A 24,972-nucleotide genomic window follows, 5' to 3' on the forward strand; every position below is an offset into this window, starting at 1 on the left:
GAAGAGGAAGTTCAAATTCTATGTTAAAATCAATAAACGGAATTCAGAGACCTCTGATTTCTTTCACTCATTTAACGTAAAATTTAAAAATTATTACTAGCCACAGAGACAACTGTAATAATACCAGTGTCTTATTACTTGCATGACTAAAAAAAAAAGGTCAACTGTACTTTTTTGTCATTTGAAGACATTATTAGCTGTGGTGGCACAGTGGTTAGAGTGAAGTACTGCAGGCTACTTCTGCTGCCTGCCGGCTGCCTGCAATTTGGCAGTTGAAATCTCGCCAGGCTTAAGGTTGACTCAGCCTTCCAACCTTCTGAGGTCAGTAAAATGAGGAGCCAGATTGTTGGGGGCAATAGGCTGACTCTGTAAACTGCTTAGAAAGGGCTATAAAGCACTGTAAAGTGGTATATAAGTCTAAGTGCTATTGCTATTATCCATTACTTAATTAATTATAAGTTTATTTAACTCTAGTATCAGGGTGGCCTGCAAAGTTTAAATATGAATTATTTAAAAATATGATGCAGTTTTAGAAAGTTATCTAAAATGTAGACATAACGATCATTAGCACATTTTACCCTACTGTAGTCTAATGCATTTTATTATTTTGGATAGAAAAATTCTCTTCCAAATTTGGAAAAATATTTAAAAGGTAAAGATTTCCCCTGCCCAGTCATGTCTGACTTTAGGGGCATTGCTCATCTTTGTTTCTTAATCAAGAGACCCAATGTTGTCTGAAATGATTTCCATAGTCATAAGACCAGAACGACTATATGCCAAGGCAATGGAACCCTGTTACCTTCCCACCAAAATGGTTCCTATTTATCTACTTGCATTTGCATGGTTTTGACCTGCTAGGTGGGCAGGAGCTGGAGCAAGTAATGGGAGCTCGCCCCATCACGCGGCACTTGGGTCTTAAACTTGGGCTGCCAGCTTTCTAGCTGAAAAGTTTAGTGTCTTTAACTGCTGAGCCATCATGTCCCCAGGAAAATATTAATAATTAATAATTAGTAACTATATTAGTTTTAACTTTGCAAACTGACTTGATATATGTGACTGAATTTCTTTTGACATCTAACTTGGAATGCAAAATATGGGAGTCAAACCTTCAAAGTCTACTTTAAGACTTTCTTAAAATGGTGCAGTGGTTAGAATGCAATACTGCAGGCTGCTTCATGGTTGACTCAGCCTTCCATCCTCCCCAGGTGGGTAAAATGAAGATCCAGATTGTTGGGGATAATAAAACTGCTTAGATAGGGCTGTAAAGTACTGTAAAGCGGTATATAAATCTAAGTGCTATTGCTGCTAGAGCTAAACTCTTTTTTATGGTTTATGTGTTTTTTATGGTAATGGAAAGGAGTTTAAGATATTTACTCTGATCCAAAAGAGGTTATGTAATGACAATTCATGCCTATCTATTGATTAACATCTTACCTTGAATTCTTTTTCGATGTTAGCAAGCACAGCCAACTCATTGCTGAGTTCTAAGGCAGTCATAACGGGGTCCTCACTGGACAAAGACAGATAAGCTGGACTCGCCAGACCTTTGTAAGCATTGATCCTGGATCTAGAATGGCTGAAGGAGTCATTCTTTTGCTTCTTGTTGCATTCGCTGCATTTGCAGAAATAATCATGAGGCCTCTCAATCCGAGCTCCTTTCCTCAGCAGGATATGCACAATTTCATACTCATGGCAGTGGGCGGCGAGGATAATGGGGGTCACGTCATGGGAGAAGCGAGTTCCGTCCTCATCGTAGGCGTAAAAGTCATCATGTTGCAACTCCGATTGACTGGGGCTTGTGGCCAGCCTCTTCCCTTCTGCAAATGCAGGATGATTCAGAATGGCTTCAACGATTCGGATGTAGCCTTTGCTAATGGCCAAGAGTAGCGCATCTCCAACCCGTGACAAGTTTTCCTTCTTAAGTAACAGCTCCGTGATTTCCAGGTGTTCATTTGCCACAGCCAGTTGTAACGCATTCTGGCCCATGTAATCCACACAGTTCACGTTGAGCGATGTGCATTCCTCCAGCATTTTACGGACTACAGGGATATTGCCATATTCTGCTGCTTCCAGAAAACGCTCTTCCTCAATAGAAAGGCTGGTTGAATGATCATTAAACATATATGCTGGGCCTCGAATGGCAGATCTCCTTCCTTTCTCTCTAACTACGGTCTGTTGGCGAAAGCCATGCCTGTTCTCAGCACCTCTACTAAAAAGAAAGAGAGGATTAATGCTTTGGCCACCTTCCTTTTTTAAGGATACATTTGTCAGGTGTAAGGAACAAGGAGAGAGACACAAGGAGCTGAACAGAGTGGTATGCTTATTGCTACTCGCCTAAAGACAGGAATCTGGTCACACTAAATCTCCACACATACACACACACAACTACTGGGTATACATTGATTTCCTTTCAGCTGCTTCCTTCCCATCAGTGACTCAAGGTTAGCCAGCTTCTTCAATCTTCCCCTCAACTCACCTCAAAATTCCATAACATTTTGAAGACTATAATGTGGAATCTTACTTCAGGCTCTATGCAATGTTAAGCTAGATCTTCAGCTAGGTCTCTCACAACTTCTCTATAGACTACCAAATAAAATTAATATTTGAAAAAAGATGCATATCCTGTAATCCTTGCACTGTTCGCTTGAATGTGGACTGCAGAACGCTCAAAATATTTTACTATATTGTAATGTTTAATGTGTTAGGAAATATAATTGTTTATATACATGGGAGTGGTATTAGTCAAAGTAATATCGAATTAGTTATGTTTAACCCTGTTTAATGTTATATTAAAAATTAAATCCAATTTAATTTTCGTCTTCCCCTTGCTCAGTTTTCTATCTTATCCAGTAAAACTATCCAGTTTTATCTTTTAACAAATTTTTGGCATATATTCCCCATTATACTATAAGTTGGCCTCCAAATAGTATAGATGAAGAAGCTTGGAAAAGAGTATTTGTAGCTCAGGGTTGAACTGTGGGACCGTTGGCGGTCTCTGAGCTTGGCTGATTTCTTGCAGATGTTTTAATACCCAACCAAGTAACATCATTAGTGCTAGGCTTTATCTTTTCTTTTTTTTCTTTTTCTTTGATTTATATGCTGCCCTTCTCCGGAGACTCAGGGCGACTTACAATGCGTTAAGCAATAGCCTTCATACTTTTGTGTATTTATACAAAGTCAGCTTATTGCCCTCACAAACTGGGTCCTCAATTTACCTACCTTAGAAAGGATGGAAGGCTGAGTCAACCTTGAGCCTGGTGAGATTCGAACTTACAGTAATTGCAGACAGCTGGTATTAATCACAATGCTATCAGTCTGCTGAGCCACCAGGCCCTAGTCTTCCAGTAATTCTTTGGCTTTTTGTATATATTGTGATCTGTTCATGATCACCATTTAATTTGTCTGCTGGTAGGATGATATTAATTAGTTGGATAATGAAATGTCTACATAGAAACCGATCAAGTTCAGAGAGCACCAAGGACCCCACAAAGCTTGGAAAAAGGTGCAAACAGCATTAAAAGATTTAAAAGTTTATGTATTAAAATTGTTTCCTCTAATAACCAGTAAAAACGACTGGATTTATTTCTAGTCCATATTATCTTCACACTGTTTTCAGGCTTGGTATCATATACTTTTTACACTAGTCTATTTTCAAGCTGTGTATTTATGCAATTTATGTGTTTAAATTTTTACCTACCTTTTTTCTCAAAGTTTTCTCAAAATGCGTATTTAAATGCCTAGCTTGATCACATTTTAATTGTTGAGAGCGAGAGCAATTTTGCAACAATGGAACCAAAATGAATTCTGTCTGTTTAAGTTCTAATAAGCGCATCCATCTAAGACGGTGTCGAACTGAAGGCCCTGGCTGGATCCGACCCAGGGCTGCTTAAATCTGGCCCGCGGGCCGGCCTGGCAATAGCAAAGGACTGGCCCGCACTGCCTCTGGCAGCCAAAATGGGACACGCCCCCCCACCATGCCCCATTTTGGCTGGCAAAGTGCTGCAGGAGGCTGTTCAGGCCGAAAATGAGCCACGGGGGCTGCACGTGGCCCCACACCGCGTTTTGGCCAGCAAAATGCTGCAGGAGGCGTCCGCCCCATCTCCCCCTCACCGCCCCCCAGAGAATTACAATGCTGATCTGACCCTCAAAGAAATCAAGTTAGACACCCCGATCTAAGGTAATATCTAAGTAATAGATCAGCGCCTATAGGAATTTGCCTGCATTTGAATATTTTTTACATGCAGTAGAACTAAAATAATACCTTAAAGAAGAGAGAATGAAAACTGCTGAAAGTAATTTTTGCTACTGATTCATCCTATGTACTCATTTGCATTTAATTTCCACTTAAATCAATGTCATTGTAATTATCTCTTCAGCTGATTGCAATTACACGGTTTTTCTTTGAAAATTATTTTTTCCAGACATATAAAGAATGTATTTAGGGTCAACAGGATAATTATTTCAAAACCTGATCCATATCTAATTGGTGACTTTCAAAACTCTGCATTTTCTTGGAACTGTAAAAATATAACTCTAATGATATATTAGAAGCTCCAATATCACCTCAGATTAGCACCAGAGATTTAGATGAAAATTGAAAAATCTTTCTGAATTGTTGAGTTTTTAAAAGGCTGTCAGATCTGGACATTTTGCTCATAAACTAAAGTTCATAAATGTTGGGTTAAGCTTTATATTTTAAAAACTGCCTAGTAATCATCACAGTAATGTTAATTACGGCTGATGAAGATTTGCTTATGTTATCTGCAGTAGCTTCAATTTCAATTTACTTTGCTCGCTACCCTTTCCCAGAACTTTTAAATATTATAATAGATGCACTGTGAAGTATACTTGCAAGACAATCTTTTCAAATAAAAAAAAAATCTGCAGATTTTTTTTAGAGTCAAATTTTAACAGATTAACAGAGTTGGAAGGGACCTTGTAGGTCATCTAGTCCAACCCCCCACCCAAGCATTTCTGACAAATGGCAGTCCAATCTCTTTTTGAAAGCCTCCAGTGATGAAGCTCCCACAACTTCCGAAGGCAAACTATTCCATTGGTTGATTGTTCTCACTGTCAGAAAATTTCTCCTCATTTCCAGGTTAAATCTCTCCTTGTTCAGTTTCCATCCGTTATTCCTTGTCTGGCCTTCAGGTGCTTTAGAAAATAGTTTGACCCACTCCTGTCTGTGGCAGCGCCTCAAATATTGGAACACTGCTATCATGTCTCCCCTGGTCCTTCTCTTCACTAGACTAGCCATGCCCAGTTCCTGCAACTGTTCTTCGTATGTTTTAGTCTCCAGTCCCCTAATCATCCTGGTTGCTCTCCTCTGCACTTTTTCTAGAGTCTCAACATCTTTTTATAGTTAAATTCTTAAACTGAATTACCTTGCTTTGAAATAAAACTTGGAAAGTTAGAATTGCAGACATCTTCCTGCCAAAAAGGCAGTCTAAATCACCTGCGTCCCCACATAAAAGAAAATTTACTTCCTATCCAGACTTACAGAGAAAATGAAGAGAATTTGTCTGAAGCAGACAAATTTGTGAAATTTTAACAAATGAAGCACATGACTCACATGGAATGCAAAAACCGGGAGAAGAGTCATGGAAGGGTTTTCATGGAAACATTGCAACCATGTGGAAATAGAAAAACTGGCATGCTTATTCAGTTTTGTTAAAATGTATGTCTTGCTGGAGAAAATAACTCTAATTTGATGGGTCTTTATTACAACTTTTTCAAAAATAGGAGAGTAATCAGTATTTGACTGAAATAAAACTGACATGAATACTAGGATAATACTAATTATTAGTATTATTACTAATTAATATTAGTTACTATTAATAATACTAACACTAATAATACTACATTGATACATTTGATCAATTAAGAATACAAGGAAAGTCAATCCTATCTACCCTGTTTCCCCCCAAATAAGACATCCCCTGATAATAAGCCCAATCGGGCTTTTGAACGCATGATAATAAGGCCAAGCACTTATTTCAGGGTTCAAAAAAAATATAAGACAGAGTCTTATTTTCGGGAAAACATGGTAATCCCAGCTGTCTATGGAGATTCTCAGTCATCCAGGTCACGGTTGTCCCCAAAGGTGCTTTTTCAAGAGGCAACTGGACTTCTTTGGTTTTTCTTTGAAGACGTTTCGCTTCTCATCCAAGAAGCTCTTGGATGAGAAGCGAAACGACGTTTTAAAAGAAAAACCAGAAAGTCCAGTTGCTTCTTGAAAACACACCTTTGGGGCATCTAATCCAGTATTCTATGTCAAAGAGAGAGAGAGAACAGTTTAGGGCAGGGGTGTCAAACTCGATTTCATTGAGGGCCGCATCAGGTTTGCGGGGGTCAGTGGTGGGTTCCTCCTGGTTCGGTCCGGTTCGGCCGAGCCGGTAGCGGTGACGATATGACATCACCAAACCGGTTCTCCCCCCCGCCCTCCCACCCGCCCCACATTATTCTTACCTTTTATTTGGTCCCACCCCCAATCTATTGCTGCCTCCTGAGTCCCAGCTGATGACTAGAGGGAAAAAAACTGTTTAAACTCTTGCCACGGGGCTTCAAAGGACCGTCCTACAGCTGATCAGTGTTAAAAGCAAACAAATGAGTCGGGTCGTAAGGGCGAGGACTGGTCGTAAGTACGAGGACCTTCCAGAAATGACTCTGACCAGCTAGCCACGCCCACCTAGTCACATGACCTCCAAGCCACACCCACAAAATAAGCCACGCCCACAGAGCCAGCAGTAAAAAAATTTAGAACCCACCCCTGGCGGGTGTGTGTGTGTGAAGGCGGGCATGAGGAGCATGGGCAGAGTGGGTGGGTGTGGCAGGGGTGGGCGTGGCCAGCTTGACATCACTTGTGTCAGGGACACCTGTGGTAGCCCTGGCAGGACTGGGGAGGACCCACTGTCTATAGCAGAGGAAGGTGAGACCAGGGAGAGCCCCAAATCCTTGTCTTCCATAGGAGCCTCGCCATCCCTCTCAAGCCACGTGGAGGACCCCCGGATGGCAGCGATGGTTGTCCAGAGCCCTAGGCAGCAGAGGGCAAGCACCCAGCCCAGCCCTTGAGCTCCCAAAGTACCAGGACCCACAGCCCAATCCAGCCCAACCCCACTGGGCTGGTTATAAGCATTCAGGAAACTCATAAATATGGACTGTCTTCTGATACCATCACTCTCTAGCAACTATCTGAGGCATGTGTGATTCAGGAGATTGTACTGTATATACCAGTGTTTCTCAAACTTGGCAACATGAAGATGTGTGGGCTTCAACAGAATACTCATTTTTTTTCCCCATCCAAGCAGAGTTGGCTCTGCACTGAATCTGTTTAAAGATTTTCACTGAGCTTATTTTTCTTTATTTTTCACTCTTGGTGAACCAGCAGACACCACATAGCAAAATATACAAGGTAGTATCAAATGAAACCATTTATCTCTGTTTGAAATGTCAGTGATAAAATAGACTATCTGCAGGCTCTTTTTTTTTTAAGCTTCCCACTTTCTTCTATACAGTTGCAGATATAAAATATATTAACCTTTTGATCTAAAATTCAAAACACACAATATGTCTATAATCATACTGGAGAAAGACTGATATGTCATAGATCTGTTGGAAATATAAACTGCATGTTCTTTTAGTAGCAAAATTAGTAGCTGAGATTCTCTTACAATGAATGTGTTTCTAAAACATGTTGAAAGACATGAGGTGTATAAATAAATTCTGGGCAGTAAATTTTCAAAATGTGATTCCCATTTGCAATTACATACCTATACTTTGTTAAATTATAAAGGGATTGCTATGTAGTGGTCACAAAGGGCTAAGTATACTAGCGCTTCTTATTTAAAGAGGCTTTAATAAATTGTGGTCCTAGCGCAGATTCAAGTGAACATTCTCCTATACGGTTCCATTTTAATCTGTTTTAAATATTCTGCATTTTTTTTCTAAAAGCTTCCCAATTTAGCATTATCTGGGAGTGCATGACACTGTGCAAATGTTTATAATTGCTATGTAATTTGCTTCCTAGAAATGGTGCATGCATTTTAATACAGGTAGTCTTTGCTTACTGACTGCCTCATTTAGCGAACATTGAAAGTTATAAGCAGAGTTCACGGAGAATATGAAAGTAAAAAATTTGCAAATTGTAGTCTAATATAACAACCATGGTGATCCACCTAATCACCAAATGGGAAATGATATGTTGCGTAGAAACCCCAGTGCTTATCAATGGAGTTGCCAGTGCCAATTGTAGTCTCTAAACAAGGACTACCTGTACGCAAGCAGACACACCTAACCCCAATAGTCTATTCAGCTATGTCCAGTGCTCTATGTTGTGGCTCCGTTACCTGAGCCTGTGTCATTGGCAGGAGAGGACTCCGAGAGTGAAGGAGAGGAGTTGGCAAGGCCTCCCTCTCCAAGACCCTCCTCTTTGGCAATGCCTTCGGTTTCCGCCGAAGGGTAAGAGATAGGGCCGGGGCCAAGCATGTCCATGCAGCCACAGGTGGACAGTGATGAGAGTAATGAGTCTTGGCTGGATCCACGCCAGCGTCGCAGGGATAAGCGCGCACAACAGAAGAAAAGGCGTGCCCGAGATTAGGCTGAGTCACTGGACCACACCCCACAGGGTATAAAAGGGAGCGTGGTGGCCAGTCAAGCCTTGTGACGAACAAAGCTGAAAGCTTCCACGCCATTCTGCATTGCCGGACTTTTACTATAGACTTTGCTGGATTATACTTGGATTTAAGTGACTTTGTAATTATTGAACATTTTACTTTGATGTACCAGAAGCGGAGAGAACTTATCTCTTCCCTTCGTGAGTAATAAACTCTTGGCAGGCAGCCACTAGGTTGCTGCCAAGTTCCGTTATCATAAGGAAAAGGATTTTGTCAGCTGGTTTGGTTTTTAACTCTTGGACGTCTGTTGGTGTGTGTGCGTGTGGGACGGGGACAGAACACCCTAAAACTTTAGGAGCAGCAGCATCAACAGTATAAAAAACAAGGCAAGGTGTATCCAAATTGAATTCTAGGTTTACAGTTACTGTACTTTGGTCAGTTCTGTTATAGAGCATTCCAGTTATGCTGAATTTCACATTTTACAAAATGTGTGAGTGCCATTTTTTTTTTTTTTACCTCTCTAGCTGGGAACTCTGGCAGAATATATTTGAAAGGCACCAGATTGGAGAAGGTCATTCTATAAAATAGGAAGATCTCAACCAGATCAAGCCAAAATTCCGTCTGCTACAGTCTTCTTTTTTGTACAGGAACCAGAAAATTCACAAAGCAAAATTGCTTAACGCATTGTAAGCCGCCCTGAGTCTCCGGAGAAGGGCGGCATGTAAATCAAAATTAAAATTAAAAGAATAAAAAAAATTGTCCACAGTTAATCCCTAGACTTGGTCTCCTGTATTTGTCTAGTTGTTTTCAAAATCCATTTAAGCTAGTAGCCATCAACATATCTTATAGAAGTAATTGAAGTCTGGATCATACAATGTGTGGTGTCTTTTATTTTATTTTATTTTTATTTTATCCCATATAAATCATATTACAGCGGCATAAATTTGTAATCCAGAATATTAATGGTTAAAAAATTCAGACAATGAGATTTTTCTCCATAGAAATAATCCTTCCTTACCATAGTCTTTGTTTTTGAGTAAATGCCACTTCCTTCCCCCAAATATGTGAATGTTTATTTGGGGAAAATAGAGGCAAAATGTGATCTTTATTTACAACCTACCAAAAACTTTGTTGCTCATTTTCTTTTTTTAAAAAAAAAATATTAAAAAAATATTTGCAATGGTGGAAAGGAAAACCAACCAATTCTTTTCACTGCATATTTATCTGAGGAGATACTTAGCTTACAATTATTCAAGTCCTGATATTGATTGTGGGTTCTAAATTTAGCAGGAGGGAAAATACAGTGCTAGAGTTTATCAAAGAATCTTACCACATTCACAAATGCAAACAGCCCTTCCTATTTCATTTGTCTTTTAGGAAACACACTGCCAAAAAGAAATCAGTGCAAATGCATTTAGGAGTTTGGTAATAAAGTGATGATAATGACTAGCAGCCGCTTTAAAGTGATAAATCACCACCACCTCCATCATCATCACCACAAGTATAAAGCCTGGCAAAAGAAATAAAATGACTGTGGCAACCGAAAGCAAAAGCAGTACTAATGGTAATATTTTAACTGCAATCCCAAAACAGCTGGAGCATCATTTGAACACCATCAGCACTGACAAAATGACGATTGGTCAATTGCAAAAGGCAGCTTTGCTGGGAACAGCTTACATCCTGTAACAATACCTCTAAGTGCATCAAACATATTTGCCTATCCCAGGTCCTTGGGAAAGACTCGCTAGCTTGATAAAAATATCAAATCCAATCTAAACATCTGGCTGACTGTGTGACCAACCATAATAATTTTTAATGATTATCGATTCCAGGTGATAATGACTTTGAATACACTGGTATTATTAGGGGACAGAATAAATTTAAGTTTATTTTTTAAGAGTGGACAGAAGAAGCAGAATAGCAGGAATCCAAGTGGCAACAGATCTGAGAAATCAAAGATAGGAAAGTGACTTGGGCAACAAAATTTAAGATCAGAATCTTGAAGAATGGAAATTTAGATACAGAATGTAAAATTAAGTATGATGTCAGGAGTTTCACATACTTTGTCCCACAGATAAAACAGCAATCCTTGAGAAGGAGAACATGTTTTGGACTGAAGCTACCGACAGGGTGCAAGAAAGCCATTCTGGTGTAGTGGTTGACATGCTGGACTTCAACTGGGGAAGCTGGACTTCAACTTGTACAGATAATCCTTGACCTATTACCACAACTGAGCCTGGAATTTTGTTTGTAAGTCATTGAGGTCATAAATCCAGTCATCATGTGACCAAACTCAATTTTATGACCATTTTTACAATGATTGCTAATCAATTCATCGCAATTTGTTAAGTGAATCATGTGGTTGTAAATCCAAATATGGCTTATCCAATGGCCTTTTTTGCTAGTTGTTGGGGGATTTTTTCCTAGGAAATGGCAAAAAAAATCACAAAACATGATCTTTTGACTGAGCAATGCTGCAACCAGTTGTAAATCAAGCCGGCTGACAAGCGCTTGAAATATGATTACGTAACTGCAGAGGTTGTGTGGCAGTCATTACTTTAAGAGGGATCGTAAGTAACTTTTCAAGCCTGTTGCAATTTCCAAGGGTTGTTAAGCAACTTGTCATTAGTAGAGAACTACCTGTAGTCCTTCATTAGGCACAGAAACCAGCTAGGTCATGGGTCCCCAACCTTGGCAACTTTAAGCCTGGAGGACTTCAACTCCCAGAATTCCCCAGCCAGCCCACCAGGTTTAAAGTTGCCAAGGTTGGAGACCCCTGATCTAGGTGTCCTTGAGCCATTCAGCCACAATCAATGTCAGGTTCTGCATATAGTTGGCTGTAAAATAAACCCTTATGACATGATGCCTTGATGACTTTGCTGTGTGAACAGGCAACTACAGTGCATAAGAAGTGGATCCTGCAAGCAGGACCAACACTACGAAAAATGTAGCAAATCCATGTTTAAGAATCGCTCTCAGCAACTGCATTAATCCAATCATGGCTTCTGAGCATTATGACATAATGCCACTGTTTTCTTGGAATAAACAACATAAGTCATACTAATGGACTTTCCATTACAATTTAATAGACTTATTCAAACACATTTATTTTGTAAATAAGGAACTTTGCTGAAAAGTCCCATTTATTCTACAATTATAAGTGCATTAGAGTTCAGTTCTAAATGAACAGAAATGCTTATTTGTAAACTCTTTCAAATGGAGTTGCCAATTAAAGTTATATCAAAATGTGTAGGAGAGTGTAGTACCCAACTAAACAAAAATCCTGGGGATTTCAGATACAAAAATTATAATGTTTTTGAACAACGCTCAGATCCGGAAATTAACATTATAACTTTGGGAAATGAACTTTGTAAATTAATAAATCTTTAACAGACTAAAGATCAGCAACTTTTTCACTGTAGCAGCATACAGAGTGGGGGGTGGGGGGGGAGAGAGACACATGGGGATCTCCTAAGACAATAATTCCCAACTTTTTCCTTTATATGGATCACAACAACTTTATGTGGAAAGCCAGTTTAAGTATCAGGCTATAAACCAGGAGACTGAGTTCTAGTCCCACCTTAGACATGAAAGTTGGCTGGGTGGTTTTGTGCCAATCACTTTTTCTCACTTCACAGGATTGTTGTTGTGGGGAAAAATAGGAGGAGGAAAGAGCATTATGTATGTTGGTTGCCTTGAGTTATTTATAAAAATAATAGAGGCAGGATAAAAATCTAATAAATGAATAAATAAAACATTAGGGCTGAAAGTTTGCAAACCAACAGGCAGTGCTGTACGTGTGCTCCCTTCCAAATGGACATAAATATTATGTGAAAATGAATGTAATTTTAACCAATTAAAAATGAATAAAATAGCCAAAATCTTAGGAAATCACTAAATCTCGTATTTTGGCATTCCTGTCTAAACTTTAGCAAGCGTTTACATAACAATCCTAAAAACCCATGTGAGTTGAATGAAATTGTACAACAGTTGCAAGACCTCCCAAGATTTTATCTTTTTTTTTTTAAAAAAAGAGAATCTATATTTGCCACCTGTATCAATAGTTCTTTGTAGAATAAAGAAGATGACTTTGACAGAAAATATTGCCTAAGCAAAAGGGTTAAAACATTTTAAAGTCCAGAATATACAGATAATATTAGGAAGGGGCCCAGAAAGACACCTCTCTAAATCAGAGGAGCATAAGAAGGGGAACAATGTAGAACATAATCAGACTTAGACGACTATATTATTAAAGCTAAAGGAAAACAATGCTTAGATAGTATATTATTCAAACCCTTATCTTTAGTTGGCTCATCTAAGATGGGCAAAGGGGAAATCTGAATCTTTGCCTGTGGACTGTATATTCCATGTTCTGGAACATATTCTGTCCATTATCATAGTACAAGGTTTTCTCTTTCTTTCTTTTAACAAAATTCCAGTATTGCAAGTTCAGTAAACTATGATAAACAAACATGAGAAATTATATTAAAAAGGCAAACCTTCAGTTCATGGAATAGAGAAATGTTATTTTTCCTATTTTATAGGCAGCATTATCAGCAATTTGTTTAAAACTCTTCAGGAATTAAATGGAAATCATTTCTTGTAGTATTTGTTTCTTGCCAACTTACCAACTTCATCTGGATGCATCATTCTATATATTTATGTATACAACCAATAAATTGGACCCACAAGAAGGACTTACTTCTGGGTAGACATGCATAGGATTGTAGTGTTAATTTTGTTATTTCCCAAAACAATGTATGCCAAGAAATAATAATGGTGTCTCAAGCAACTTGCCACTGATTTCAGCTGCACCAAGATTTCACTCCTAGAACAGAAAAAACTATTAAATTTTCTTTAGCACCAACCTGATGTTTACAATAAATATTGTACCATCTACTATAAATCAGATCACAACATGGAACTCAGAGAAGGCACAGACGCATAAAGTCCATTGTGCTACAGGGTTTTTCATTGCTGAGACTTCCATGGTAGGATTTGGCATTATTTTAACAAAACAAAGAAATGCAGGAGCAGAATTCCTTATTTGGTTTCTAGAGGTGGTTATTTTGCTTTATGCCAGACGTTTCTAAAATATACCTTCCCTAAAAGAATAAAATGATCTCTGTTGGTTGTATTGTACAAAAATAAAGGCATAGGTTATCAAGCATGTCAACTTGCTTAGGTGAACATTGACAATCCAAAGCACACAAACAAGACCTCACAGAGATTCATAACATCCACTGATATAAAGAAACATCAGGAAAGGGATGGGATATAATTTGATCCTGCTGCTACTCAGTCTTCCAGGATAACTTTCTTACAATCTACATTTTAAAAATGCACACATTAATTACCTGTAATTAACATCCTATTTGGTCATACCGCCCCATTTTTTCCAATTAATCCCTAAAAAATTTTACGCTCTTAGCGATGTTTCACTCTCGCTTTCAAGATTGAGCCAAGTAGGTAGGTTTTTTGAAATCAAACTACAAAGCTATTAATCTATTGAACCATTTCTTCAACTAACCTAATATTGTCTGCTTGGACTGGCAGCTCCTCTCTATGGCTTTGCTTAACTTTTCTTGACTATCTTTAAACCAGAGGTGCTGAACAACGTCTGAACAAAAGCCATGCACCTCACACCATCATCCTATAGACCCGCCCATCCAGATAAAATTTAAAGCCTAAAGAGTCATCCCTGTTTTACATGGGAGATACATCTCAGCAGAAATGCTAGGACAATAGAGCATACCTTTCATCTCAGAATGGATGGTGTTTAGTTATTTGCTGTATGAAGACTTGAAGAGATAATCCAAGGTTTAGAAACTGAAGGCAGAGCCCCAATAGCAGTCACTAGAGAGTTGGCCTCTTAAGCAGAGATGTTCTTAAACACTGCTTCAGCATCAGTCAGTAGCTCTTTAAGAAGGACCATCGAAGAGGAATGGAGTATTTATCCTCCCTTCCTAGAAGACGGCAGTCCAATTAAGGGAGTGGTGAACTATGCATTCTGATGGTGATAAGTGTATCAACATATGCCTGCTGCCAGTGGGAATAGCAACGCAATAACTGCAAGATGCTAAGAGCTAAGGCAATCCTTGGAGAACGGTAACCAATACTTGGATAATGTCAGAAGAAATACCTATTTAGCTGCATTTCATTATGTTCAGTACCACAGGGCTAATTGACTGCCTGCTGATAACACACAATGCTTTTTTTAAGCAATGCATATGGCCTCAATTCTGTGTGGACAGCATTATTGATTCTATCCTAACAGAATTTTGGTATAGGAATCCTTGTATCTCGTTTTCATTTTTATTTTAAAACATTCTCTAGCAAATATCAAAAGACTTATGGGGTAGACTAATACAATATTTAACTGTACATATTCAATATTTAATACAAGAATTCAAAATCTTATTCATTGTAAGATGAGATGGTAGCTAAATTCATCCACTATAAGCATTAAGACACTGACATTAAGACCGGTGCCTGGAGGCTGTGAGGGTCTGGATGGGAGTCAACAGGCTCAGACTTAACCCAGACAAGACCGAGTGGCTGTGGGTATTGCCTCCTAAAGACTATGTTGATTGTCCATCCTTGGTTCTGATGGGGGGGGGAGAAATTGTCCCCCTCAGAACGGGTTCGCAATTTGGGTGTCCTCCTAGACTCATAGCTGATTAGAGCAAAATCTGTCAGCTGTGGCTAGGGGGACCTTTGCACAGGTTCGCCTGGTGCACCAATTGCGACCCTACTTGGATCGGGAGACTCTCCTCACGGTCACTCATGCCCTTGTCACCTCACGGTTAGATTATTGCAACACGCTCTACATGGGGCTACCCTTGAAAAGTGTTCGGAGACTACAGTTGGTGCAGAACGCAGCCACGCGAGCTGTCGTGGGTGCACCTAGGTACATCCACATTACACCAATTCTCCGCGAGCTGCACTGGCTCCCTATTGGTCTCCGGTCACAATTCAAGGTATTGGTTATTACCGTTAAAGCCCTACATGGCTCAGGGCCAGGGTATCTTCGAGACCACCTTCTACCGCATAACTCCCAATGACCGGTAAGATCCCACAGAGTTGGTCTCCTCCGGGTCCCGTCAGCTAAACAATGCCGGCTGGTGGGCCCGCGGGGGAGGGCCTTCTCTGTGGCTGCCCCAGCTCTCTGGAACCAGTTACCTCCTAAGGTCCGGACCATCCCCACCCTATTGGCCTTCCAAAAAGCGGTGAAGACCTGGCTTTTCTGGCAGGCCTGGGGCCGTTGATCTCGCTCTTGCGATCCAACGAGATCTGGCCATGAATGGTGTGAATGAGTTTTAATGTTTTTAATTATTAAATGTTTTTTATAATGATTTTAAATGCATTGTGAGCCACCTTGAGTCTTCGGAGAGGGGCGGCATACAAATTGAATTAATAATAAATAAATAAATATGCTGTCTAAATGATCCCACCAAGTTAGTCATGTAAGCCATATTGTAGTTCACTTGCCTTGGCTTGTGGTTTTGATATTAACACTGTGGTTTGTTACCATCTGTGGGTTACAGCTGAACAGTTTTTTTATACCTTACATAACTTTTTCATCCTGCACCGTTTGCTTAGAATTCATGAAGCACCAGTTTACATTTATGATTCAACACATTTGCTATTTTTATTTACTAACATTAGCCTGAAAACAATTAAACTTCTTCAATTGTTCTGCGTTTAACATTTCTGAAAACTTTTAACACATTATTTTAAGGAAACAAGTCATTTTTCGCGGCTCTTTCTGACATTTCTAATATAGGTAAATCAGCTACAGTATTTTCCTAACAATTTATACATTGGTAATTGTTGGAAAATTACTGAGAGTAACTTCCTGTTTCGTTGGTACCTATTTTCTCTTAATCTATAAGCATAGTCCTCAACATACAATGACAACTGGGACAAGAATTTCCATTGCTAAACAAGGCAGTTGCTAAGTGAGTCACACCCAATTTATGATCCTTTTTGCACAATTGTTAAGTGAATACTGTGGTTAAGTGAATCACATGGTGGGTAAGTGTTGTGGCCCGTCAGCAGCCTGTGCAGCTAGTAGCTGATTCCAACAGCGAGGAGGCTGGTGTGGTGCTGCGCCAGCACCTGTGCAGCTGGCACTTGAGTCAGACAATGAGGAGACTGGAGAAGATGTGGTGCCAGAGGCGGGGATTCAGCCAGGGCCTTCAGAACCTCCAGAAGCTCCCATAAATGAAGAGGAAGAAGAGGAGGAGCCTCTTCTTGATGCACGAGTGTGCAGAGCTGCCAAAAGGCAGGAGTGGCTCCTCAGGAGGAGGTCTCCTCGAGAGTAAGGCTTGGGGCTAATTGGCCACTCCCCTAGCCTATTTAAGGAAGGACGATGACTGAGGCAATTTGCAGGAAACAACTTCGTTCATATTCCTTTGTGTCTCGATTCCAGAAATGTCTTGCTCCTTTCTTGTCAGTTTTCCTGCAAATTGCTTCTGGGCATTCTGCCAACCACAGTAAGATTACGGTTATCTGAAATACTATGCTTCAGAATTGAGTTATTATTCTTTGGATTCTTGTCAGCTGTTAATGAAGTTAAATTAACAGCCCTTGTTCAGAAAAGACTGATTTAAACTGTACTTGTGTTCGAACAACTACTAAGAAAACTCATTAGTAGTCCTTAATTAGTAAACTAAGGTTTGTATGGACTTTGTGTGTGCTACGTTCTTTGAGGTCTGTAGCTGGGGCAGAACAGTAAGCGAATCTGGCTTTCCCCACTGATTTTGCTTGTCAGAAACCAGCTGGGAAGGTCACAAATGGTGATCATATGACCATAGAACCCTGCAACGATCGCCAATCATGCCAATTGTCAAGTTCCTGAATTTTGATCATGTGACCATGCAGACACTGCAACAGTTGTTAGTGCAAAACAAGGAGAAAGAGACATAAATAATTACCAGATAAAAATAATAAAGGCCTTAATATTTACAATCTACATTATGAACATCCATCTATATCTAAAGGCACAGAACTTTCAGAACCACTTGGAAACACTATGAGTAATTAGAATGGAGAGACCCAAAGGGAGTGGGGTTTGTTATTCCAGTTTAACAATAGCAATAGCATTTAGGCTTATATACTACCCCATAGCACTCTCTGGGCGGCTTACTAGGTAATCGTATTTGCATATTGCATTTGCATATTTTCCCCAATAATCTGAGTCCTGGGTTTATTCCACTTATGTATCTACAGAGGAATAGAGATGGGACATAGGACACCAAGTGATCCCTACTGTATTGTACATCATGAAGGAATCAATTTGATGGATGGGATGAAGTATCCAAGAATAACAATGTGCATAGATCTCTGTTACTGCTAACTACTGCTATGGACATCTTTGCACAGGTGGGTTTCCCTGTGATTTCTTTCTGTTACAACCTAGAGCAGTATTTCTCAACCTTGGCGACTTTAAAATGGGGTGGACTTCAACTCCACAAATTCCCTAGCCAGCATGTTGGCTGGGGAATTCTGGGAGTTGAGGTCCATACACCTTTAAAGTTGTCACGGTTGAGAAACACTGACCTAGAGAGTAATTCTCAAAGTTTTGATTCCTTTGTTCCCTATGATTTCATGAATGAACTAAACATAAAGTTGTAAGAATTTATTAGGTCTCCATCCTTTTAGCCTTCGAGAAGGTCATCAAGACCATTTTTTTTCTACCCAGGTATTTGTGCAAAGTGAGGATGTTTTAAGTTTCTTCTTGGAGCATCCCAAAGGGATAACCGAGATGCTGGGTTTTGTTCGTGTTTTATGGTTTTATAGTTTGAGGTTTTACTGTTATGGCGAGTGCCCAGAGTTGTGTTTTAAGATGGGCAGCCATATAGCAAAAGCAATAGGACTTAGACTTATATACCGCTTTGCAGTGCTTTACAGCCCTCTCTAAATGGTTTACGGAATCTGCATATTGCTCCCAACAATCTGGGTCCTCATTTTAGTGACCTCAGAAGATTGGAAGGCTGAGTCAACCTTGAGCCTGGTGAGATTTGAACTGCCAAATTGCAAGCAGCCAGCAGGCAGCAGAAGTAGCCTGCAATACTGCACTCTAACCACTGCAACCACTCATTAAATCTTTTAAATCAATAAATAATCTAAAATCAGAGCCTAAACATTTGAACAGTTTCTTAGCACAAAATGGGTGCCAAGTTTAAAAATGTGCAATACTTCAATAACAGTAAACTGGAATTTTTTTCCCCTTTCCCTTCCCCAAATGATGTCAGAATGCAGATTATTCCCGTGTAGAATGGTGAGTGCATTTCACTTTATGCTAACTGAAATTGAAACTCCTATTAGACACTGTAGGTCAAAAACCACTGTTTATTTAGAAATAGAAATAGAATAACAGAATTGGAAGGGACCTTGGAGGTCTTCTAGTCCAACTCCCTGTCCAGGCAGGAAACCCTACACCACTTCAGACAAATGGTTACCCAACATCTTCTTAAAAATTTCCAGTTTTGGAGCATTCACAACTTCTGCAGGCAAATTGTTCCACTTATTAATTGTTCTAACTGTCAGGAAATTTCTCCTTAGTTCTAAGTTACTTCTCCCCTTAATTAGTTTCCACCCATTGCTTCTTGTCCTACCCTCAGGTGCTTTGAAGAATAGTTTGACTCCCTCTTCTTTGTGGCAGCCCCTGAGATATTAGAACACTGCTATCATGTCTCCCCTAGTCCTTCTTTTCATTAAACTAGACATACCCAATTCCTGCAATTGTTCTTTATATGTTTTAGCCTCCAGTCCCCTAATCATCTATGTTTCTCTTCTCTGCACTCTTTCTGGAGTCTCAACATCTTTTTTACGTCGTGGCGACCAAAACTGAATGCAATATTCCAAGTGTGGCCTTACCAAGGCATTATAAAGTGGTATTAATACTTCACGTGATCTTGACTCTCTGTTTCAACTTGTATCCCACAAGTATGTGATTATAAAGTTTCCTTGATGGAAAAGGAAGTCAAAAGCAGCCGAAGAAGCAGAAATGGTTCTGTATTTGGACCATTAGCAGTCATATACTGTATGTGTTAAAAGTATCTCTTAACAAGCTCCCTAGTGGTTGTCATCCATTGAAACAAATGGGCATTTATGTTTTTTTACTTAAAGCTGAGAAAACATTATTAAAGGCATGAAATTATTTACACAATGTAGCTATAGCAGAACTGAATGGGGAGAAAATCTCCGCTAAAAGCCTTGATTTTACTAACTTTTCTTTCAAACATTAATAAGCCCAAAAAGAAATGTTGACAGATACAGTATGGCACCAAAGACAATGTGAAAGGCAGTGTGAGCTTCCTTAATATCCTTATTTATATATCCCATCATCAGTAACATTTCAGCAATTATCTAGTACTTTTAGTAAAAAATTTAGCTGATCGCAAACACAGAGGAAGGTTGGGTAATTACTTGCATTAGATCACTGCAAATTACTGTAATGCTTTCATTTCTTTCATGTGGAAAAGCCCAAGAGATACATTATATGCAAGATATATTACAAGATATGTTGTTACTTCTGGCTGGCAACCTTTTATCGGTTTCTGCTGACACCAGAACTGAAAAATTGATATTTTTTGGATTTGTTTAGATAAGAGATGGGATAAAGAGATAAATGTTTGTAACCTTAGACGGGGTGAAGAGTCACTAAATTTGTTTACACTTGTGATGAAGTTTGGAAGTCAAACCCCCCCCACACACACACATCTGTATTATATTTTTGCCCTTTCTTCTGTTTGTTTGTTCCTTCTTTTTTCCTTCGCATGTTTTATTATTTTTTTCTGTTCTCTTTTCTTTCTTTAGTCTGTATTATTCTTTACCATTATAACAAAAGTTATTAAATATGTATATATAAACTGATTGGGGAGGGAGGAAGAGGGAAAACATTTTTCGGGTATAGCTCAGATATTAGTTGAATAGTACAATAATTCACTGATTTCTGCTGAAAAGCTAATATTATTGATTTCCTCTGAGATTGATGCAATATCAAACCAAGTTTAGAAATGATCATGCTATGTAGGGTAGAGTAGGTAGGGTAGGGTAGGGTAGGGTAGGGTAGAACAGAACAGAACAGAACAGAATAGGAGTTGGAAGGTACCTTGGAGGTCTTCTAGTCCAACCCCTTGCTTAGACAGGAAACAATATACAATTTCAGACAAATGGTTATCTAATCTCTTCTTAAAAACTTCCAGTGTTGGAGCATTCACAATTTCTGGAGGCAAGTTTTTCCACTGATTAATTATTCTAACTGTCAGAAAATGTCTCCTTAGTTCTAAATTGCTTCTCTCCTTGATTAGTTTCCACCCATTGCTTCTTGTCCTACCCTCAGGTGCTTTGGAGAATAGCTTGACTCCCTCTTCTTTGTGGCAACCCCTGAGATATTGGAACACTGCTATCTTGTCTCCCCTAGTCCTTCTTTTCATAGTTCAAATGAAAATATGCAAGTTCAGACTTTTTGCATTTCTTCTCTTATTAACAAACCATAATGCTGCCATTTTGCCTGTAATGTCAAACAATGGTTGGTGGTTACCAGGTAAAGGGAAAGAGGAAAACATCTTATAAGCAGAACATTCAGCTCAGTAGCCTGCCAGCAAGCTCATAGGAAAAGGGCAGGATTGTAAACTCTGCATTTAGGACTTGGCAAAGATACTTAGGCAAAGGCTAAGGAAGGAAGGAAGTTTTCTCTGTCATTATAGGGAGTTTTGGAGAAACAGCAAGCGTCTAATTGTTTCTAAGTGCCTCCAGATTCTCTTTAATACATTCCATAAACTCTAACTAGCAGAAGATGACTTAAAGGTTTGCTCTTGGCAGACTCCTAATCCTGTTGAAAGCTAATAACACACTATGGGATGACAGAATTCCTCACTATTTCCTAGTGCCAGATCTCCCATGTACTGCATTTCAAACCTGTTTTACCCCGTTATAAATTTTGCTTCCCTTTGTTTAAAATTATTGTCATTCATCCTTTTGAATGTTATGTAGTTTGCTGCAGGAAAGGTGAAAACTCTTGGAAAGATAAAGACTCTTGGAAGGATGAAAACAAGAACAAAATGAAATGGGCAGTAACTTAAAAAGCTTGAGAGCAAGCAAATCTAAAGCTTTTGAAGTAACTGGTCAAATGCTTGGCTGTGGGCCATTCGATTCCATTTCATGCATTCCCCCATGCTTCTTAGTAAAGCACAGGCACAAAAACCACAAGAATTCTGTTTTCCCCTTCTTCCTGATATAAATTTGTATCTGTTTTGATTTTATGGAATCACAGATACGTATTAGAATGATGCATACATTTAAAGCAGCAGAAAATATGTTGTGTGTGTGTGGCAAATAAGAAAAGATCTAGCAGAGTTACCAGAGAAAACTGGCTAACACCCAGTGAAGTAACTAATAGCCATAGAAGGAAATTTTCTCTCCAGAAAGAAAGTTGGATTGTATCAGACATGAAAGGATGTGGGATTAAATGGACCGCACTGCAACTCTGGACTATTTTACAACTGCTCAAACAGTTCTAAAAAGTATGCAAGGGGTAAAAGATTTATCAGGACAAACAGACACAAACGTAGAGTTAAAACAGGTGAATAGCTTTGCATTTTGCATGAGTCAAAATGGGAAAAATGTACAAAAGTTGACTTGGGGATTAGGATTCCAATACCACTTCCTATCTTTTAAAAACCATATGTATACTGTAATAGCTGTAATTTAATATTAAATATCTGTATTTATTAAGTATACAAGAAATTGCTCCTTTATTTTATTGGCATCAGACTACTTTAGGCGTTAGCGTTGACTCTGGCAACTCTATGACTGCTCCCTGCAGTTTTCTTGGCAGTATTTTCAGAAGTGTTTTTGCTAGAATTTCATTCCTAAAGTTGACAGAGAGGGATTGGCCCAAAGTCATCCAATCAGATTTGTGCCTAAGGCAAGACTAGAACTTTCCTGGTTTTTACCTGGTGCCTTAACCATTACACTAATCTGGTTCTCTTAAGCATGCAATATATGTTATATATGCATACACATACAGACACACATACTACAATTGGCGGATGAGGGAGATTAATCAAAATACCCAAGGTGATATTTCAGCCTTAACATTTTCCTTGACACTTACAAGCTCCCAAGCGTAACATTTTATTTATTTATATAGCTTTAATGCTGGATCTTCCTGGAGTCGGAACGACTAGCACATATGTGCGAGGAGAACCTTTAACTTTTAATGCTGGAAAAAATGAAAACAAAACACAATGGCAACCATTTTGTGGGAGTGATTAGAGCTTACTTTCAAAATTCTCATATATGACCGATAATCTAAAAGGGTAAGTGCTTGCAGAAAGCCATAAGGGTACCCTTAAGAGAGGGTACCCTTAATCAGATTAAGTCAATAGTAAACAAATCAGAGTTTAATACTATAGGTGAACCACACCACAGTAAAGATTTGGGCAGGTATATAGGTTTGTTTAATAAATGTGGGATAATTTTATACTTTTTCTTCATGCACACATATCACTTTGCAGTTCTCTCTCTTCCTCTCGTACTCTGGCAGCTCAATGAGCATCTGGGAGCTAAGCAGCCATTCTGCCATGATTGACCCAGGACAACTGTCAAAATTTGTTTCCCCTGCTGCCAAGTTTACCATCCAAGGGACTTTAAACATGGTGACTACCCAGTGTTGAGAAGCTGTCTGGCTCCTGAACTGTTATAGTATTGCCGGCATCATGTAAACCAGTTAGTCTGCCTTCCTGCAGGAGATTTTCGGCTGGAGGAGGAAGACAAAAGGCCCGCTGACCCCATCAGCAAATTCCTATTTAAAAACTTGTAATTTAAGTAAGCTTAGAGAAACATGATGCAGTTATATATTGACCATTTGGTTCTATCAATGTGTGATTCCCTGCTGGACTTTTTAACTCTGTTCTGATTAGATCTGGAGTTAAAATTAAAGCTTTGGGCCATTGAGTATATCCTTTGCTCAGTGCAGTAAACCATATTAAGCACCCCAAATACATGGATGTCTAGCCTTAAGCTGTTTGGCTAAACAACTATACTATTGAATACCACTAGGAAATTTTTCCTAATACTGAGACAGAGACTCTGCCTTCTGTAGCATAAATCCATTAATCTACGACATGCCTGCTGGAACAATTCTTTCAGATTATCAAATCCATCATCCAGTTTTCATGTCTCAGAACTAAACATTCTCTGGTTCCTGTTACTTTTCTTCACAGAACTTAATTTCCTCTAATCCTCCAATCATCTTCCTTGTTCTTGTCTGAAACTCCTCCAGATTGCCTGAATTATTATTAAAAAATATCCAGAGCTGGAAACATGACTTGAAATATGGCCAACATAGGATGAAATGGGAGAACTGCTATTTATAATTTCAGAAATATACTTCTCTTCATGCAACAAACTTAAATAAAATCTTTTCCTCTGGGAAATAAAGAAATGATTTCTCCAATGACCTTGTTCAAATGTTTTCACTTGTGACACCACCGTCACAAAGATAAGATTTACTTGACACAAAGGACACTAGTAATGCCCAAAAGATCCTAAGTCACCATGAACTCGGATTCATTGATTATGTGCCATCATCAGTGTTGACTCTTAGTCAGAACACAGGTAGATTTTCTCCCAGAGGATCTGTCCCAAATTTACTCTTTACTTTACTTTTACTTTTACTTTTATTTGATTTATATACCGCCCTACTCCTGAAGGACTCAGGGCGGTGAAAAGCCAACAATAAAATACATACATACAAAATTTAAAAATCAGAAATAAAATCAAATTAAATAGTTTGGCCCAGACAGATTAAAAAACCCCAATCAATTTAAAACAAATTTAAACTTTGAATATTAAAAATATTAAAAAATATTAAAAATTATTTAAAAAGAGGGAGAAAGTTAGGCCAGGCCCGCCTGGTGGAATAAAAAGGTCTTAAGAGTGCGTCGGAAGGTGCGCAGATCCGGGATCCTCCGTATCTCCGGGGGGAGCTCGTTCCAGATAGTAGGTGCCCCCACAGAAAAGGCTCTCCCCCTGGGGGCCGCCAGTCGATATTGTTTGGCCGACAGCACCCGGAGGAGCCCCTCTCTATGAGAGCGTACCGGCCGGTGGGAGGCTATTGGTGGTAGTAGGCGGTCCCGCAAGTATCCAGGTCCTAAGCCATGGAGCGCTTTAAAGGTGGTGACCAAAACCTTGAAGCGCACCTGGAAGACCACCTGGAGCCAATGCAGCTCACGCAGGAGGGGTGTTACATGGGAACGCCATGTCGCTCCCATTACCACCCACGTGGCCGCACTCTGCGCCAGTTGGAGCCTCCGGGTGCTCCTCAAGGGGAGCCCCATGTAGA

At 39.4% G+C, this 24,972-nt stretch overlaps 1 protein-coding gene across 2 annotated transcripts in view; it reads right to left on the reverse strand.

The window, feature by feature from the left end:
* TRPC6 (transient receptor potential cation channel subfamily C member 6) overlaps positions 1-24,972 on the reverse strand; it is a 74,868-nt gene that overhangs the window by 30,432 nt on the left and 19,464 nt on the right. The window contains exon 2 of one of the 2 annotated variants that reach the window (XM_034408935.3): positions 1,435-2,209. In XM_034408935.3, the coding sequence (XP_034264826.1) occupies positions 1,435-2,209 (775 nt within the window). The remainder of the gene's footprint in view (positions 1-1,434; positions 2,210-24,972) is intronic. The other variant, XM_034408945.3, reaches the window with a different exon arrangement.

The sequence above is a fragment of the Pantherophis guttatus genome, chromosome 5 (assembly GCF_059756535.1).
Source record: "Pantherophis guttatus breed Tessera chromosome 5, ASM5975653v1, whole genome shotgun sequence".
Classification (NCBI taxonomy): Eukaryota; Metazoa; Chordata; class Lepidosauria; order Squamata; family Colubridae; genus Pantherophis; species Pantherophis guttatus.